Here is a 15,508-nt window from a genome sequence, read left to right as displayed (position 1 = left end):
AGGGCCAAAAAATCCTGCTTTCTGTCATCCACTGAAGAGGAATGTGGCAGTGGCTTACCACAATTTGGTGCCACCAAAGTGGCACAAAGGGAAGGCTGTGTTTGCGCACCAATGACTTTAAGGTGCCGGCTGGATGATGGTGCATGCAAACTGGCAGATGTGGTTGTGTGCTTTTATCCAGCAGCCTCATGGCTGGGAATCGCTACCACCCATTGCCTTGAGCCTTAATGATGGTCTGTGCAGTAGGGAGGAGCATAGCCCAGGGGTAGAGCACATGCCTTGCTAGGTATGTCACATCTCTCCACCCCCCTCCCCTCAGCAGCTGTTTAGATCAGGGAAATGGTACAGTGGAAGTTAGATTTTTGTTGTTGTTGTTATGTGCCTTCAAGTCGATTACGACTTACAGTGACCCTGTGAATCAGCGACCTCCAAGAGCATCTGTTGTGAACCACCCTGTTCAGATCTTGTCAGTTCAGGTTTGTGGCTTCCTTTATGCAATCAACCCATCTCTTGTTTGGCCTTCCTCTTTTTCTACTCCCTTCTGTTTTTCCCAGCATCATTGTCTTTTCTAGTGAATCATGTCTTCTCATGATGTGTCCAAAGTATGATAACCTCAGTTTCCTCATTTTAGCTTCTAGAGACAGTTCTGGTGTAATTTATTCCAACCCTCAATCATTTGTCTCTTTTGCAGTCCGTGGTATGCGCAAAGCTCTCCTCCAGCACCACAACATTTCAAATGAGTTGATTTAGAGTTAGATTAGATTGATTGATTGATTTCGGTCGTAGACCCATGCATATAAAATATAATACATATAAAAGCATAAAAACTCTCAGATCCTGCATGGAACCTGAGAAGATATTAGAATAATCTTGTTTTATCAACATTCTGCGGCAGGCGATGCCAACTGTGCAACCTTGGGATTCTGATTTGACAAAAGATATGGTAAATAAAATATGTCTGATAGTGGAAGGATTAAACTAGAATTAACTCCAGGTTTGGAAAGAGGAAAAGTGTCCTCTGGGCTGCCTCCTATATTGGGTCAGCCTGCCCCAGTTATGAGTATGCTTACTTGGATTCCTGCCTTGAGCAGGTGGTTGGACTGGATGGCCTTATAGGCCCCTTCCGACTCTACAATTCTGTGATTCTAAATAAAAATTTCCCACGGTGGGTTGTACCCAACAGAGTCCAACTCAGGCCCATTGCAATGAATGAATCCAAGTTTGTCATGATCCGTGTTTTATTTTCCACAGCTTTTTGCACGGATCCGGTGCTTGGTGGTGGACTTTTTACACAATAAAAAATATGTCGCTGGGATGCTGTTGCGGAAAAGGAGGCCTATGGATCTCTTGAGGTGTGCTTTGTGCCATTTCTGAGGCTTTGGGTGCGGATATTTGCTTGATCCATCAGCTGGATTGCTGAAGTTTTATAGCTTGTCTCTCCTCCTCCCAAATACGTCTGGGATAGCCTTGTCGAGAGCGTTTTGTTTCCGTTCTCTGAACTTGCATGGGCGTACGTGGCGAGAGGTTGACACCCTGGGTGTTGGTTGCTGGTGCTCCGAAGGCTTGGGTGCCTTGAGTTGGCAAAGGGGGCACCACCCCCAAGTGATGGTGACCTTTGCATTTTTGGAATGTTTTGGCCGAGGTCAGCCGCTGCAGGATGGAACACGTAGGACACTCCCACATTCCCCTCGGAGACCCATCAGGAACAGGAAGCACTGTACCCCCTGGGGGCGTCACCTTTTGAGGCCACTGGAACCAATCAAATGCTACCCTGAAGCTCCGCCTCCTGTATATCTCTGTAGGTAGTGGGGAATTCAAAGATGTCCCTCTAATAACCACTTCTGAGGTGTGCGTGCCGACCGCCTATGTGTGGTTCCATCTTTTCTAAAAGGAATTTCCCTCAGGGTGCATTGATGTGACCACTGTTATTTCAAAGTAGGCTTTGCAAAAAGAAGTAGAAAAAATACCCCCTTCCACCTCCCCAGTAGTTTATTTGCAGTAGGTGGTTAAGTCCAAAGAGCTCTTTAGATAAGGTGTAATAATTAAAAAATGATAATCTTTCATACTTTTTCCAGTCTTACAAAACTGTTTGGCAGGAGATTCAAGATGGGGAGGGCCATGGCTCAGTGGCAGAGTGTCTGCTTGGCATGTAGAAGGTCCCGGGTTCAATCCCCAACATCTCCAGGCAGGGCTGGGAGAGACTCCTTATGTAAAACCTTTGGGAGCTGCTGCCAGTCAGTGTCAACAATACTGAACTAGAGGGAGCAATGGTCCGATCCGGCTTAAGGCAGCTTCCTATGTCCCACTGACAGACAAAAGTACATGAAAGGTTGCCACACAGGGGAGGGCCGGGATCTCTTCTCGATCGCCCCAGAGTGCAGGACAGGAAATAATGGGCTCAACTTACAGGAAGCCAGATTTCAACTGGCCATCAGGAAAAACTTCCTAACTGTTGGAGCCATACGACAATGGAACCAATTACCTAGAGAGGTAGTGGGCTCTCCGACACTGGAAGCATTCAAGAGGCAGCTGGACAGCCATCTGTTGGGAATGCTTTGATTTGGATTCCTGCCTTGAGCAGGGGGTTGGACTGGATGGCCTTATAGGCCCCTTCCAACTCTACTATTCTATGATTCTATGAAGCACTTGTTAATGATATGGCTCATAACTAATGCGTGGAACCTGCTCCCACAAGATGTGGCAGTAGCCCTTAGCTTAGGAGGCTTTGAAATGGAATTTAGATCAGTGGCTGTTAGCCACGAGGGCTGAATGGAACCTCCAAGTTCAGAGGCAGTATACCACTGAATAACAGTAGCCAGGGAGCAAGAATGTGAGGGTTATTTATTTATTATTTGATTTATATCCCGCCCTTCCTCCCAGCATTTACTCCATTCATTTTAGTGCAAGGGAAATGCGATGCAACCCCCCCCCCCAATAACCAATTACGTGCCATTTGCGGACTGAAAGTTGCAGCAACAGTAAATACTGATCGGTGTTCACTGGATTGATTTCCATTCTGGACATGGGACTGGTTTCTGTGCCCCAGGAGATCCAGCTGCTCTCATGTAGTGAAAGTCTCCCCACTGCAACTTCATTTGTAGGAATTATAAGCTGCCTCAAGGTTGGTGCCAGAAGGCGGTAAAGTGGGGCATTTGCCAGGGCCACAAGCCCAGCAGAAGGCCCACCCCCTCTAAGCACTGCCACCATTTCTAGTTCGCTCAGAGTATCCAAGAAGATCCAGTGCATCCTAAGAGAATTCTTAGTTTGCATGTCCCATTTCTTCCGGGTTTAGTTGTGGGGGGGTGAGTGGTCTGTGGGTGCCACATTCATGGGTCTCCCAAATCCTAGAGCCAGCATGGAGCTGGCTACTTTTGCGCAAAGGGTAAGCTGGGATTCTCAAAATGGTCAAAAGGTTAGCCTAGCCTTCACCAAACTGGTGCCCTCCAGATATTTTCAACTACAGCTCTCATCGGCCCCAGCGAGCAGGTTGAGTGAGGCTGATCTAAATTACTGGACGATTCAGGACAGACAAAAGAAAGGACTTCTTTACTCAACGCATAGTTAAACTATGGAATTCGCTCCCACAAGAGACAGCGATGGACACTAACTTGGAGGGCTTCAAGTGAGGCCTAGACAAATCCATGGAGGGTAAGGCTATCAGTGGCCACCAGCCATGATGGCTATGCTCTGCCTCCATAGTTGGGGGGTGGTATGCTTCTGAATACCAGTTGCTGGAAACAGCGGGAGGGGAGAATGCTGTTGTGCTCAGGTCCTGCTTGCGGGCTTAGCGTTGGGGCACCTGGTTGGCCACTGTGAGAACAGGTTGCTGGACTAGATGGGCCACTGGCCTGATCCTGCTGATAGACTCTTCTGACATTCTTATCCATCCCGCCATGGCCGTGCTGGCTGGGGTTGATGGGAGCTGTAGTCCCAAACATCTAGAGGACACCAGGTTGACAAAGGCTGGATTTGGAGGACGGTAAATTCGCTGTGCTGACGTATAAAATATGCCTGTCTGGGTTGTGAGCCTGTGTATGCGTGGGACAGCAAGCAAGCCTCTTTTCCAGAATTGTCCTCCGTGTGTGAGTTCCCCTCTCCCTTCCATCTCCTCAACCCAATTCAACATGAACAACTGATGTGGGCCATTGATTCTTCACAATAGATGGGAATGGTTGGTGCGTGCTTTTTTTTTTATGCCTGGGATCAATGATTGACCTGGTCATGAATGAGGAATCTGTGCTCAGGGTCTAAAATCAGGCAGCTGGGAGTAGCCATCCTTTTCCATCCGGTCCTCCCACCCCGCCCCTAAGTTTGCAGTAAATTTGTAATCAAGTTTGGCAAGGGGAGCTGGGTCAGTGGAAGATATTTGGAGATGCCCAAACATGTTTGCTCTTTGCTACACGGGATAATCTGGAAAGAATTTTCCCCTGCTAGGTTGCTAATCCTTATTAGACTTGCAGACATGCACATTGGCAAAGCTGTTGGTCTCGAGAGAGCCTGTAATAGGGTTGCTTCCGTCTGGGTCCCTCCAGACTGTTGGGTTTTCTGCAGGTGTCTTCTGCAACACACTGTTGAGGCAATAATAGTGCATTAGGGTTGGATTTATACCGGACTGTCCACACATCATTCCGCTTTATTCATTCTCCTGCAGCGTATCTCCCTTGTTACCTCTTGTTACCTTTTGTACTGTAGCACAACAAAAGTGGTCACCCTCCCTATTTTATCCTTACAACAACCCTGCAAGGTAGGCTCTTCTGCTCTTCTGCTCATATTTATATCCCACTTTTTCTCCAAGGAGCTCAGGATGGTGTACAAACATGGTTCTCCTCTCTCTATATTGTAGCAACCCTGTGGGGTAGGTTAGGCTAAGAGTGGCCCAAGGTCTCCCAATGAGCTTCATGGCCGAGTGGGGATTCGAACCCTGGTCTCCCAGGTTATAGTCCAACACCCTAACCATTACACCATCCTTGCAGAACTCAGCAGGGAGAAGGATGGAGACAAAGTGGAATTAACTGCCTCTGCCTGTCATTGGCTCTGGCCCTGCCTACTGTTGAGCTCTCTGCCTTCCGCCCTACCAGTGGGTACCAGCCACCACTGATCCAGACTGCTGGTTTTACTCCCCACCCCACTAATGTGGCAAATGTCTTGACTATCCATCATTTGCCAAGTTAAATTTGCCCACTCTGTGTCGCATGAATCTTTCGCTCCAGAAAGCCCTGTGTGACAGGCTGCGTGCACGCCGTTCATTTAAAGCACATTTGAAGCACATGACTTCCCTCAAAGAATCCTGGGGACTGTAGTTTGATTAGGGTGCTGGGAGTTGTAGCTCTGCGCGGGATAGACTGCGGCTCCCGGGATGCTTTCAACATATGGGTCCATGTGCATATGCAGCTGCAGTTTAGGTTGATCAATAGTGACAGGCCCAAGGTCACTTAACAAGTTCTGTGGCTGGCTGGGGATTTGAACTTGAGTCTCCCGGTCCAGAGCCCGGCACTCTAAACCCCATTGCACTGCCCTCCCTTCCATGCCAGCGAATGCACCCACATCAGGAAAACCTTCCTAACTGTTAAAGCCATGCGACAATGGAACCAATGACCTAGAGAGGGGGTAGGCTCTCCCACACTGGAGGCATTCAAGAGGCAGCTGGACAGCCACCTGTCGGGAATGCTTTGGTTTGGATTCCAAGCATTGAGCAGGGGGTTGGACTTGATGGCCTTACAGGCCCCTTCCAACTCTACTATTCTATGATTCTATGTTGCTGCGAACCTTTGGACGCCACCCCATCTCAGCCGAACACTTGTCAGCTAACACCCGCCTTCCTTCCCCCTGCAGTCTCCCGTATCAATGGGCACCCGAAGCTGGAGAGGCACCGGGAACACCCGCCCGGCTATGACAGCTCCTCCACCATGATGAGCAGCGAACTGGAATCCAGCAGCTTCGTCGACTCGGACGATGACGAACACACAAGCAGGTAATGAAAAGGCTTCCAGGCCTGTGTGCGTGGCGAGGAGGGAGGGAAGCGTCCTTATTGTGAGTCGGATCCAGAGGTCCATATAGCTGGGTGTTGTCCATGCCAGAGAGCCTCTGCCACTCAGTGCAGGCAGTACTGAGCTCGATAGACCAATATAAGGCAGCTTCCCATGTCTTAAGGGCCGCAGTGATTAGAGCATCTGCTTTGCATGCAGAAGGTGCCAGGTTCAGTCCCTGGCATCTCCAGAGAGGGCTGGAAATGTCCCTTTGTCTGAAGCCCTGGAGAGCTGCTGCCGGTCAGTGTAGTCAGCGCTGAGCTAAAGGGATCAATGGTCTGACTCAGTCTAAGGCATCCTCCTATGCTTCTGTTTAATTCAGCCCTTTATTCAGGATCATGAGGACTAGAACCGCACTTTATCTTTAGGAGAAGGATCAGAGCTTAGAGGTGCAGCTTTGCGTTGAGAAAGTCTGAGGTTCAATCCCAGATAGATCTGGGGGAAAGACCCCTGTCTGAAATCCCGGAGAGCCGCTGCTAGTCAGTGTAGGTCAATACTGAGCTAGGTGGACCAATAGTCTCGCTCGTCATAAGGCAGCCTCCTATGTTCCTATTAATAAATTGATTATTAAGGGTTTCTTAATCGTGGTTGCCGTTGTCTGTCCTATGGAATACAATGAACGAAGGACTGAAGTTGAAGTGATGTCCTGTGATTTCTGATATCACTTGCCTCCAACGGTCATAAGCATGTCTAGCAAGCTCACCGCCCAGGAAGACAAGTCTGCCGGCTTCCAGCAGTTCAGTGGGGTCACTGAGTGCATCTTATCAAAAGCCTATCAGGGATTAAACACCAATGAAATCCTCATTGGGTCCTGTACCCGCAGGCTTCATGACACCCTCTATACCAGTACTTAAAAAAAACCAAACATCGGTCGTGCTCGAGTCATCAAAAGGTTGGGAAGGGTTCTCTTTGTGTGCGAATCAGCTAAAAATGAAACCTTCTCTCTTTGTTTGCACAGTGCTAGGGTCTCTTCCACTCGACGGCCTCCTTCCCTTTGCCTTCTTTTAGGCCTCCGAAGGGAACGAGGTACCTTTCTTTCCTCCCTGCTCTCCCATTTTGATAAATAAATGGAATATTTCCGTAGCGGCAAGATAAGACGCCGGGAAAGGATTAAGAACAACTAACGTAGCTATTGGAGCGTCGCGTGCTGGAGCCGAGCAGATCCCAGTGTGTGTTTCAATAACATTCTTCTTCTCCACCCCAGATTTTTTTTTTTTTTTGGTTATCCTTAGAAACTGAAGCAAATAAAACAAAATGCATGACTCCAAGAGGCCTTTTTCCCCCCTTTCTGAGCCCAGGCTGCCTTGGCACGAGCAAGGGGCTGGCTAGCCGGCCAGCCATGCAGAGCGACGGAGTGGAATGTGCCAAGGCATGTTGTTTAATATTACAAAGATGATGTTCGTAAGCGGATGAGACATTCCGTCGGCTGGCAGGGTGCAGGGCAAGGGGAGGCGGGTCAGCCCTGGAAGGGGCTGGGCTTTTCTGCACAAACAGCCAGAGGCAAAATAAGAAAGCTTTTTGTCTGGCCCTGTAGAAGAGCATGCCAAAGCGGGCGCACTTGTATTTTTAAGGTGGGCATCGGCGGCCAGGCAGGGGGGTGTTTCCTGGGGCCAGGAAAAGAGGATCCGGCTGGAAAAGGTCATGCTGTGTTAGTGAGGGGCCGTATTCCTTGTCCTACCTGCGTGAGTACTCTGGTTTCCTTTTTTATATATATATATGTGTGTGTGTATGAGAAAGAAAAGCTGCGTACCCACCATACATTTAAAGTACATTATTTCCCCCACAGGATCCTGGGAGCTGTAATTTACCCCTTCCAGAGTTCCCAGCACCCTTAACAAACGATGGTTCCCAAGATTCTTTGGGGGAAAGCCATGCGCTTTAAATGTATGGGGTGTTCGCAAGCCAGAGAGTAATTACTCTGTTTTTTAAATTTTTCTTGACAGAGTTGTATCCAACGGTGGTCTTACTCAGTTCTTACTTACTGAAGTTAATGGACGTGGCCAGCTTGGTTTCATTCATTTCAGTGGCTCTGCTGCTCAAACGTAGTTGGATGCAACCCATAGATTTTAGAGCAGGGCCATGGTTGGCTTGGAATTGCAGCTTCCCGGAAAGAGGGAGAGACTTAAAAAAAAAATCACAGGTATCAAAACAAGGGTGTCTGCAGGCATATGCAGACGGCTGTTTCATTCGCTGCCAGCCCTCCTGCAATATCTGGGGTTAGGGGAAAGTGTTCAAGTGAGAAAAGGGTGTCTTCTTCGTGTAAGTCTTTCTCCCTTAATACTAGAATTTGGGGTCCTCCAGTGAAACTGTTGGAAGAGGAAAGGATGGCCAAATAGAAGCCTGTTAATCACACCTTGTGTAATTAATTTGTGGGATTCGCTAGCCACAGGGTGCGGAGGTGACCAGGAGCTTCAAAGACGATAAATGTATGGAAGAGGAGGGGAACTCTTGTTGGCTACGAGGTTTGACGGCTGTGTTGAGCCTCTGAATCTAGTTGCTGAAGAGCAAAAATGAAGAGGTCTGTTAGGCTGTATCCTAGTTCTACTCAGAGCAGACCCAGTGAAAGAAGTGGACCTGAGTTAGGCATGGCTATTAATTTTAATGGGTCTACTCTGAGTAAGACATGGATAGCTATAACCCATTGACTTCATGCTGTGCTCTTGGGCTTCTCAGATGTCTGGTTGGTCCCTGTGGGACACTACACAAGATGGACTTTTGGCCTGACCCATCAAAGCTGCTCTTAATGTTCTGGTCAGCTCTGGCCTGGAGTCTTCTGTGCACAACTAAGCTTGAATCTTTTTGGATTGCGTTTCAGAGGTTGGAATGTTTCAAAGGGTTTTTTTTAAAAGCTAATCTAAACATTTACATCTCTTATTTCTTCTGCTAAGTATTCATTAAGAGGTCAAATATCACTCAAGAAGGGGCAGGGGTAGCGCATAGGAACTGCAGTCCATCTAGCTCAGTATTGTCTACACTGACTGGCAGCGACTCTCTGGGGTTTCCTGCAGGGGGCATTCCCAGCCCTACCTGGAGATATTGGGGGTTGTAACCTGGGAACCTTCTGCATGCAAAGCTCTACCACTGAGCTACAGCCCAAAATTGCTCTGACATTTGTTGCACGGAAAAAACACAGAATCAATTGCTTATGTTTTAACTTTTAAACTGCATTGATTTCGGCACTGAGCAGAGGGTTGGACTTGATGGCCTTATAGACCCCTTCCAACTCTGCTATTCTAAACGCCTGCTGAAAACCTTTCTGTTCTGCCAGGCTTATGCAATAGTTGACATTTGTTTTTGTTCTTTGTATTGTTAAGGTTGTTACTGTTTGGTTGTTATTGTTTTTAACTTGTTGCAAAACCGCTTTGACATTTCTAACGAAATAACGGTATATAAATATATTTATAAATAGATCATTTCATTCTCAAGTCAGGGATTGAAACCCACAGGCTTACCCCAAAGCCTGCAGTTTTTGCTGTTATGAAGATGCCAACTCGTGTTCAGCTTCGGAACCTAGCGATCCGCCTTATTCCGAGTCAGACCTTCCGCCCATTTAGCGGAGGATCATTTGCAATGGCTGGCAATGACTCTCCACATTTTCCGAAAGGGCTCTCTGCCGGTCCTACCTGGAGATGCCAGGGATTGAGCCTGGGGCCTTCTGCATGCCAAACAAGCGTTCCGCCACAGAGCCACAGCCCTTCACCTTTTCGTTGGGAATCTAGCATGCAGGGAAAGAGTCTTAAACATTCCCACCTCCCGGCACTGCATTCCCTCATCTGAAAAATCCCCTCTTCCCCCGTAAGGCACTTTTTGCAAGGAGAGTGCCATGGTTTGTAGGGCTGGAAGGATCGATCAGTCTGGCTTCTCTGCATTTCTCGTTGCTCCCGTTTTAAATTCAGTTCTCTGCATTTCCGCAGCAGTTTGTGAATTTGGCTTTTTAAAACCCTCGTGACAATTGGGTGCAAATTTCTCCGAATGTACTGTATACGTTTCTGTCTGCCATTTTGACAAATATGCACTTTCTGCAAGCAAATTTCCCTAATAGAATGCATTTGTGTGTGTTATTTTCACCAATATATGCATTTTATGCACACCCCAAAAGGAGGTGTCTTTGGACATATTGTTGGATTGGAGAACTGCATTGTAAAGTTCGGCCCTGATCTTCTCCATGGCAAACCCAGGTTCCTGCCTCGTAACTTAGACTTGGGCTACACAACAAATGCCGAGGCTCTCCTGCTGCAACCTAAACATGTCGAGTGCGGTCATTGTTTGTGGGTTGCCTAATTTAAACAGCTCATTGTTCTCATGCCTCTTTCCTTCCCGTCCTTTCAATAAATGAGATTGTTTTCATCCTATGCCTTCCAGGAACATCCACACTAACTTCAGGAGCCGCCCCGCTGGGAAACTTTTGGGCCTGTGCTCTGCTGCCCTTTGTGGTGAGCTGAAGAGCTGCAGGTAGAAATGTTCCCAGGGCTGTAATGTCCACCCCTGTTCTTAGGTGGCTCCGCTCACCCAGGCAGGCCGTGCGACTTCCCAGATCTCCCAAGGCAGGGAGTGGAGCCTGTGATCCTCCAGATGTTCTCGCACTCCCATCAGACCCGGCCAGCAAGGCCAATGAGCAGGTATTATGGGAGTTGTAGTCCAGCAACATCTGGAGCGCCACAGGTTCCCCATCCCTGTGTTCCTCATGCCTGCAGAGACAGCCCTATGACAAGGCAGAGCGAGGCAGTCACCACAGGCAGATGGTTGCTTGGGGGAACTGCAGGATCTGCACACAGCTCCCCTGTGTGGCGAGCCGCTGAACTGCAGGGGGCAGCTTCTCTAGTGAAGTACTGTCAGGTCCTGGACTGACTCCACCCGCCAAGGCTGCCCATTGGAGCATCCTCAGCAGGAAGGAGTATAAAAGGACTCATTAAAAGTGCTCTCTCACACACACACCCTATTTATTTATAAAACTGGTCCATGGTTCACACCAGTGGTCCGGGAACTTCATTCACGGGGTTCACATCATGTCCACATTTAATACTATATTGATTTTTAATTGAATTTTTGGTGCTTGTTTTGTTTCTTATCATGTATGTGGAATGCAAATTGTAATATGATAAAACACAATATAAGAACGTTTTAAAAAATGCATATACACTTTAAAAGACATACAGCATCTAGTGCGCTGCCCTGCATTTGCCATAACAGCAGAAAAATCATTTTAAGTGGTCCCCCAGGACCCCTCAGCAGTTTTGAAGTGGTTTGTGGGAGAAAAGGTTTGAGAGCTACTGATTTCTTTGGACAAGCATTTCTGTCTGCGTGCAGCGATATTAAAACATTAAAAACTGTACAGAACAAGAGCTGATATAAAAACATAAAAACCATTGAAAAACTGCACAGAACAATGATTGAAGTGACTGGCAGTGGATATGCTCAAGAAAATGTTAAAACCAACTGCATAAGCCTGTTAGCCTTTTGTTAAAAAAAAATGTTTTCGAGAGATGCCTGAAAGTCAAAAGTGAGGATGCCTGCCGCATCTCTGCTGGAAGAGTGTTCCATACCATGGGAACAGTGACACTAAATGCCCAACTTGCAGTTGAGGCCAGCCAGGCCTCTGTAACATGGGGGACAACTAACAGCCCTCCACTGGATGATCTCCCCCCCCACACACACACACCCAAACCTCACTGTGTGCAGAAGACCCTCTTCCCCCAAGGGTTTTTTTTGCAAGGGGTGGGCTTCTCCCAACCCCCAGCAGCCTTTTAAAGCATCATGCCCACCACTTTGCATGTGGGCTGCTTTTAAGGGCAGCATGAGGACTAGGGGCATGAGCAAAATAGAGGTGAGCAGGGGCAAGGCCTATCTGAATCACCTTGATCCCTTTCACAACAACTCGAGTGTCAATCCCTGAAAGTGAGTGCGTTCACTAAGCATGCCCCCCTGATTGTATGCAATGTTAGTCCTACTCACAGTAAACCCACTGAAGTTAACAGTAATGACTGTCTTACTGCCTCATTAACCTCTACTCCTCTGAATAGAACATAGCCTTGTTGCAGCCTTTCCCAGACCTTTGGGTCCTGAGATGCTGCTGGACTCTAGTTCCCATCATTCCTGGCCATTGGCCATGCTGGCCAGGGCTGACAGTTGGAAAGGCCGGCCCTAGTGTGTTTTCCACAGGCAGCTGGCTCAATGGCTGCACGCACAGAAGAAAGTGGATTTGGCTACTGTTGAAAGGCGTTCTGAATGTTCTGTTTGTTTGTTGTCCTCTTTACCACCCCTAGGTTGAGCAGTTCCACGGAACAAAGCACTTCATCCCGCCTCATCCGGAAACACAAACGCCGTCGCCGGAAACAGAAGATGCGGCAGATTGACAGGGTGAGGCTGGGCAATGCTGAGCTTTGCAGACTTGGTTAAGAGTGTAACGTTCAGATGAAGGGATCTGTCAATTTGTCATTTTTTTATTTAAAAAATCCTCACGAAAATATTTCAGCATTTTAGTGCAAATTTCTCCTGGCAAACACATTTTCACATGCAGTTTTGACGAACGGAATGCGTGTATGTTATTTTCAATAATGTATACATTTTAGGGCACATTTTCTCTGATATATACGTTTTTGTAAACATTAGTCGGTTGGTGAACTACTTAGCAAAATTTGGAATTGTGCAGATCTTGAAGGATGGCTATGTTTCTCTTCTCATACTGTTTCAGAAAGGGTGAATTTGATAGATTCACCTTTAAATGCAAACTGAATTGAATTTCGCCCCCATCCCTAAGTGTAAGCAAGGATTTGGGGAACCTGTGGCCCTCTGGATATTGTCAGACTCCACCTCCCATCAGCCCCAGCCAGCATGGCTGATGGGAGCTGTAGTCCAAAAACATCTAGAGAGCCACAGGTCTCCCATCCTTGCTTTAGACAGATTTGTAAATAGCTGTTGCCTGGTCACCTGTGGTGAGTAACAACCATCCCCAGGCAACCAGTTAGGGAAGTTTCCGAAAAATTCGTTTGTTTTTCATCTTTGGGGCCACAGTTGGCTAATGTTGGTATTTGTGGGTTAGCAACCTAGACCAGTGGTTCCCAAACTTTTTTTATTTTTTTGTTGCTGGACTACAGTTCCCATAATTCCTGACCATTGGCCATGCTGGCTAGGGCTGATGGGAGTTGTAGTCCAGCAACAAAAAAATAAAAAAATTAAAAAGTTTGAGAAACAGTGACCTAGACTTATTTATGCCAAGAATGTTGACCTTTGAGCCATTTCTTTTTTTTTTAATCTATGTGCTTGCCCAGTTGACTCCTTTAATAGCCACTTTCTGAACTGTTGAAACTGCGGATTTTTTTAACCTGTCTCTCCTTTTTGTTTTCCAGTCATCTTCCTTCAGCAGCATCACAGACTCCACCATGTCCCTGAACATCATCACCGTCACTCTCAACATGGGTAAGCCTCATTGGCTGAGCTGCTGCTGTGTCTTGGCACATTCACAAGAAGATCTGAATGCTGAGGAAGAAGGCTCAGTCACAGAATGTGCACGTTTGTAATGCAGCCATGGCCTAAAAAAACTCCAAACCTTAATTTTTTTATTCAAATTTATTGAAATCTAAAAAAATATCTACACGGAAGAGGGTGAATAGCAAAAATAAAAATAACTTCCATTACCTGAAGGCACAGACAAATTCTACATCTGTTGCACTAAAATCTCTTGTATCTCAGGCTGATATTACACAGTCTAATAACACCTTAGGCTCTCTATATATTACATACATTATAAACAGCGGGGTCTTGTCTCTGCTGAAGTAAGCTGGATATGTGCAACCAGTAACCTTCTACCTTGGATCCAAGGCCCCAAGGCAAAGGAAACCAACATACTGCCCTGTAAATGCTGTTGTGACTCCCAGCTCCAATCTGCCACAGCCAGTGTGGTTAGAGATCAGGCATGACTGGAGTTGGAGTCTAGCAACATCTGGAAGGCACCAGGTTCTTCATTCCTGGACTGACTGCTCCTGGGTGCTGGAAGCATCGTCCAGAAAGGGGGCTTCCTGCTGTGTCTCTGCATGAGTGACTGTTCTGGCTTTTATTATGATCAGGGAGGAGTAAACCAGTGGCCATCCAGATATTGGGTTAGATCCAGTGCTAGTCCTACTGAGAGTAGACCTATTGAAGTTACGGTACATGGCTAACTTAGGTCCATTAATTTCACCAGGTCTGCTCTGTGTAGGACGTAGTCGAATGCAACCCATTATTGGGCTCCCAGTCCCCATTATGGCTAATGATCAGAGATGAAGGGAGTAGAAAAAGAGGAAGGCCAAACAAAAGATGGATTGATTCCATAAAGGAAGCCACAGACAGGAATTTACAAGATCTGGTTCACGATAAATGCTGTTGGAGGTCGCTGATTCATAGGGTCGCCATAAGTCGTAGTCGACTTGAAGGCACATAACAACAACAACAACATGTTGACTACCCTTGTCTCAAGGCTGTGATGACAATGCTTTTAAAACGGTTGGTTCCATGACTCAGTTCTTTCCCTTACCAATCTGAATGGCCTTCTGGGAATTAATGCTGGCTTGCCTTACCTTTCAGTTAGATGCCTCAGCCCAGTCCTGCAAGGGAGAGCCCAGGGGCCCCTCCAGCAGGTGGCAAGGGAGCGCCTGTACAGTGTCACCTGTGATGACCTTCCTGTTGCACATTTGGACACTCCTCCTCCTCTCTCACTCCCTCGTTTCAGAAAAATACAACTTCCTGGGTATCAGCATCGTAGGCCAGAGTAACGACCGAGGAGACGGCGGGATCTACATTGGCTCCATCATGAAAGGGGGGGCCGTGGCGGCCGATGGGCGGATCGAACCGGGGGACATGCTCTTGCAGGTCGGTGCAAGTCAGGAGGTGGTGGTGGTTGTGACCTTTCCACGGTCAGCACTGACATTGCCTCTTGGGTCACGCCCCCAGGATGAGAGGGGCCGCGTCACTGCAGATCAACAGCGGGAAAGGGCTCGTGCCCTCATGTCCTGCCAATGAGTTGCTGGTGGACGACCTTCTGGGGGGGGGGCACATGCTAGTGGGGGGGCAGGAGCCAAAAGTAGGCAGAGAAATGGATTTGAATTTTCCCTTTGCACAGCAGGCTAGTTTCTACTAGGGATGGAAAGATCTGTCAATTTCAGTTCTCTCCATTTCTCACTTTTCCAATGTTAAATTCGGTTCTCTCCATTTGTGCAGCAATCTGTGATTTTTTTTAAAAAAAAACTCATGAAAATTCTCCATTTTACTGTGAATTTCTCCAAATAAACACATTTTCGTAGGCAGTTGTGACAAAGGTACACATTTTTGCAAGCCATTTGTCATCACTTCATGCCATTTTGCATGTTACTTTACTCATATATTCATTTTTATGCACACTTTCCCCTCATATATGCGTTTTTCTAAAAGTTGTTTAGTGGGCGAACTGCATCCCAAAATTTAAATAGCAAATTTTGAAGGATGGCTGCGTTTTGGTTCTCATATTGTTT

General features: G+C 47.3%; 1 protein-coding gene across 4 annotated transcripts in view; it reads left to right on the top strand.

The window, feature by feature from the left end:
* Positions 1-15,508, top strand: part of DVL1 (dishevelled segment polarity protein 1) — a 110,205-nt gene that overhangs the window by 73,551 nt on the left and 21,146 nt on the right. For all 4 annotated transcript variants that reach the window (XM_061600548.1, XM_061600550.1, XM_061600549.1 and 1 more), the window contains exons 5-8: positions 5,833-5,971; positions 12,290-12,383; positions 13,373-13,442; positions 14,731-14,870. In XM_061600548.1, the coding sequence (XP_061456532.1) occupies positions 5,833-5,971; positions 12,290-12,383; positions 13,373-13,442; positions 14,731-14,870 (443 nt within the window). The remainder of the gene's footprint in view (positions 1-5,832; positions 5,972-12,289; positions 12,384-13,372; positions 13,443-14,730; positions 14,871-15,508) is intronic.

The sequence above is a fragment of the Rhineura floridana genome, chromosome 18, assembly GCF_030035675.1.
Source record: "Rhineura floridana isolate rRhiFlo1 chromosome 18, rRhiFlo1.hap2, whole genome shotgun sequence".
Classification (NCBI taxonomy): Eukaryota; Metazoa; Chordata; class Lepidosauria; order Squamata; family Rhineuridae; genus Rhineura; species Rhineura floridana.
This window is presented reverse-complemented; position numbering and strand designations above follow the sequence as displayed.